Consider the following 4,089-nt stretch of genomic DNA (forward strand, 5'->3'; position numbering starts at 1 on the left):
ATGCTGAAGAGCCAGACGTCATTAATCAGAAACCTGGAAATCCAAGTGGGGCAGATTGCAAGCAAGTTGAAAAGCAGGCAGCCAGGTGTTCTACTTAGCAGTATAGAGACACCTGGGAATAATAACGGGAAAGAGCAATGTCATACAGTGACGTTGCGGAGTGGAAGAGCCCTTGCAGAAAGAAAGATGAATCCAAGAAACAATAATCCTTCGAAAGAACGCATTACATGTTCAACAGATCAGGAAAAGAGAACGCCAGAAAATACAAGCCATTCAGAAATCAGCACGTCTAACGTGGGAAAGCAGGAGGTGCCTCTGAATGCACCATTCCCTAGGCGTCTGATGAAAAATAATGATGAACATCAGTTCAAGCGCTTTCTCGAGCACTTAAAGCAGCTGCACATCAACATACCACTCATAGAAGCTTTGGAGCAGATGCCAATATACGTGAAGTTTTTGAAGGACATTTTGATGAAAAAGAGAAAAGTCAGTGAGAAAGAAGTAATAACACTAACGCAGGAATGCAACGCGTTAGTAAGAAACAAGCTACCACAGAAGCAAAAGGACCTAGGGAGCTTCACAGTTCCTTGTTCAATTGGAGGATTAGATGTGGGTCATGCGTCGTGCAACCTAGGAGCGAGCATCAATCTCATGCCCCTTTCAGTTTTTAAGAAATTGAGGATTGGCGAGGCACAACCTACTTCTGTTACCCTTCAACTCGCTGACAGGACAATTAAATACCCGGAAAGTAAGATTGAAGATATTTTAGTGAAGGTTGACGATCTCATATTCCCAGCAGACTTTATTATTCTGGATTATGAAGCAGATATGGAGGTTTCAATCATCCTTGGACGCCTTTCTTGGCTACTGGGAAAGTTCTGATTGACGTGCATAAATGTGAGCTAACCATGCGCGTGGATAATGAAGAGGTGAAATTTAATGTGCTCAACGCATTAAAATTCCCAGACAGTGATGATTGTCAGCTAAACAATATTGAATTGACTGAAGAAGAGACTTGAGTACGTGAAGTTCTCGCATTGGAGGGAACCCTGAAAGAATCCGAGCCGCCAAGTCTGAGTGAGTGGCAGACAAAACCAATGTGTCCTTCACTCGAACAACCACCTGAACTCGAATTAAAACAGTTACCCAGAAATTTGAAATATGCTTTTCTTGGAACTAATAATACATTACCTGTTATCATTTCTGCTAATCTCACAAAGCCTAATGAAGATTCACTCTTGCAGATGTTGAAGAAACATAAACGCGCAATAGGGTGGATACTTGTAGATATTCGTGGAATAAGTCCATCCTATTGTATGCACAAAATTAGGCTGGAGGAAGGGAAGTCGGGGTCAATCGAGCCTCAAAGAAGGCTTAACCCCATTATGAAAGAAGTGATCAAAAAGGAGATTTTGAAATGGCTGGACGCGGGAGTTATTTATCTGATATCCGACAGTAATTGGGTTAGTCCAGTTCAATGCGTTCCCAAGAAAGGGGGAACGACCGTGATAGTAAATAGCAACAATGAACTCATTCCTTTAAGAACTGTCACAGGTTGGCGAATTAGTATGGATTATCGGAAACTCAACGCAGCAACTAAAAAGGACCACTTTCCTCTTCCTTTCATCGATTAGATGCTTAATAGACTTGTAGGTAAAAAGTTCTATTGTTTTCTCGATGGTTATTCTAGTTACAACCAGATTTTAGTAGATCCAGAAGATCAAGAGAAGACCACGTTCACTTGTCCCTTTGGCACTTTCGCATTCAGATGCATGCCCTTTGGGCTATGAAACGCACCAGGGACATTTCAATGCTGTCTGATAGCCATTTTCTCTGACTTCTTGGAGAGGACCGTGGAATTCTTCATGGATGACTTTTCAGTCTTTGGAGACTCATTCTAGTCATGCCTGGATAACTTAGAAGCCGTCCTCGCTCGGTGCGAGGAAACAAACTTAGTATTGAGTTGGGAAAAATGTCACTTCATGGTTACAGAAGGAATTGTTTTGAGGCATAAAGTATCCAAGGCTGGGTTGAAAGTGGATGGAGCCAAGATTGATGTAATAGCAAAACTTCCACCACCAGCGAATGTCAAAACGCTAAGAAGTTTTCTAGGACATGCCGGCTTCTATAGACGGTTTGTCAGAAGCTTTTCTCAGATTGCACGACCTCTAAACGCATTATTGGAGGCGAACCGACCCTATGTTTTTAAGGAAGACTGCACTGACGCGTTCAAAACCTGGAAGTATGCGTTTACAACAGCCCCAGTGTTAATAGCACCGGACTGGACACAGCGTTTCATTCTTATGTGCGAATGCGGTAATGTGCATGTGGCAGTTTAAATAAAAGAATGTTGGAGGGGTTTCTAAACTAATCCTACTTCTACTCCTAACTAATAGATAATGCAATGAAAGTATGCATGAGAGGTAGAGACACGAAAACTCTTGACATGAAATAAATGAATGGGAAAATAGATAAAATGTAGAGATGATTTCATAGCAACCCTTAAGAGTGACCGCAAGGGCGACCTTAGTCAACACAAGCCATGCGATCATGCAACACACATACAATAGTAAACCACCTCCCGGTGTGAATGCTACGACTTCTAATGCTAGAACGCATGCGATATATGTGATAAGTCTATATGACCTATACATAAGCATCTATTCTTATTTATGTGATGACAAAGTGACACACACACAAATAAGGTGACCACATAATATCATACCTATTCCTAGGGTGCATGCGATGCAGGTTAGCAAACGAAGCTCATCTCTAATTTCCCCGTTCTTGCCTATGCGTTCCATTCCGCTCTCCCGAGTCTTAGATTTGGGTTTTAGACTACTCTCCCAAGTATGCCTAAATGATGAATCATGCGCTCATAGGATAAGGTAACCACATGATCTTGACTGACCTAAGATTATTCCTATCTCTAGTGAACAATACATACATTATGTAAAGCGACCAACCACTTACCCTCCTGGGTAGTTGGTTGTTGTTGACTTTACTCATATACGAGCAATGCATTAGCCGATAGACAGGCGTTGTCGTAGCTTCACACTAAGAAAATAAAGTTACTCACACACTCACGCAACGCACACCTCTCGGTGGGTTACTACATGCTTCATATTCCTAAGTATTGCAATGAAAGTATGCGATACCCAAGCAATCTCACTAAGTATTGCAATGAAAGTAAGGATGTTAAGCAAAGAAGATGGAGATGGAGTCGAAGGAAATAGAGAAATGCATTGAAAACAAATTGTATTAATTCCTTAATCACAAAATGTCATACAATACAATACAAGAAAAGAAAGGAAAATGAAATGACTGGTTGGAAGCAAAAACTTGCTTCCAGCGGATGCCTATCAAGGCTGTCGGTGGTGCCATTGATGGGCGGTGGAGTTGACTCTCCTGAGATCTAGCTCCGGTCGTTACTTGGAATGGATGAAGGAGGTGAAGTAGTCTTAAGCGTCTTCTCACACATTTTGTCTGGATCGTAGGGAAAACCCTGGGTTGTAGGGATAATCCCCGGACTAGTTGGAATTCTGCTCATCGGCTTCTATTTATAGAGCTTGGATCGCCGACCGCATTAATGGACTGTTTTGATTTTGACATTCGAAGTGTTAGTCCTTTTCAAAATCTCTGCTGCTAATGACGTGGTAGGTGAAAATTCAACATCAGCTTTTGATTTTCTCAAGGTAGATGCATTGATGCGTTCATTCCACCAACCTTGCGTTGATCCCATTAGTATGCGTTATCACGTAGCTGCAATCATTTAGTGGCCGCATTCACTTAATACCGTAACTCTATACGATGACTGCAATCGCTTGACAAGAGTAACTCACATGCGATGGACGCATATGGCTGATTATTGCAACATCCATGCGTTGATCGATGCATTCGCTTTTGCGATGGAGAGTTTCTCTGCATGCGGCCGTCTATGCGGTGGTTCGGTTTCCACATTTGCGTCCACTTCCTGTATTAGCTACAAAAATAGAACATTGAACGCATAATAACTTGATGTCAAAATCTTGATGCGTTATTTTATAAGGTGAAAATATGGAATGAAATGTGGTGATGGAAATGCATTGA

The 4,089-nt window shown here is 41.8% G+C and overlaps 1 protein-coding gene across 1 annotated transcript; it reads left to right on the plus strand.

The window, feature by feature from the left end:
• LOC120081103 (uncharacterized) lies at nt 1-882 on the plus strand. Its single transcript, XM_039035778.1, has one exon. The coding sequence runs from the start codon at nt 1-3 to the stop codon at nt 880-882; it is 882 nt and encodes a 293-aa protein (XP_038891706.1).
• The last annotated feature ends 3,207 nt before the right edge of the window (nt 883-4,089 follow it).

The sequence above is a fragment of the Benincasa hispida genome, chromosome 7, assembly GCF_027475165.1.
Source record: "Benincasa hispida cultivar pf3 chromosome 7, pf3_genome.v1.1, whole genome shotgun sequence".
Lineage (NCBI taxonomy): Eukaryota > Viridiplantae > Streptophyta > Magnoliopsida > Cucurbitales > Cucurbitaceae > Benincasa > Benincasa hispida.

Excerpts from the sequence above, each read along its gene's own strand:
- LOC120081103 (XM_039035778.1), top strand. The coding sequence starts at position 1 with ATGCTGAAGAGCCAGACGTCATTAATCAGAAACCTGGAAATCCAAGTG.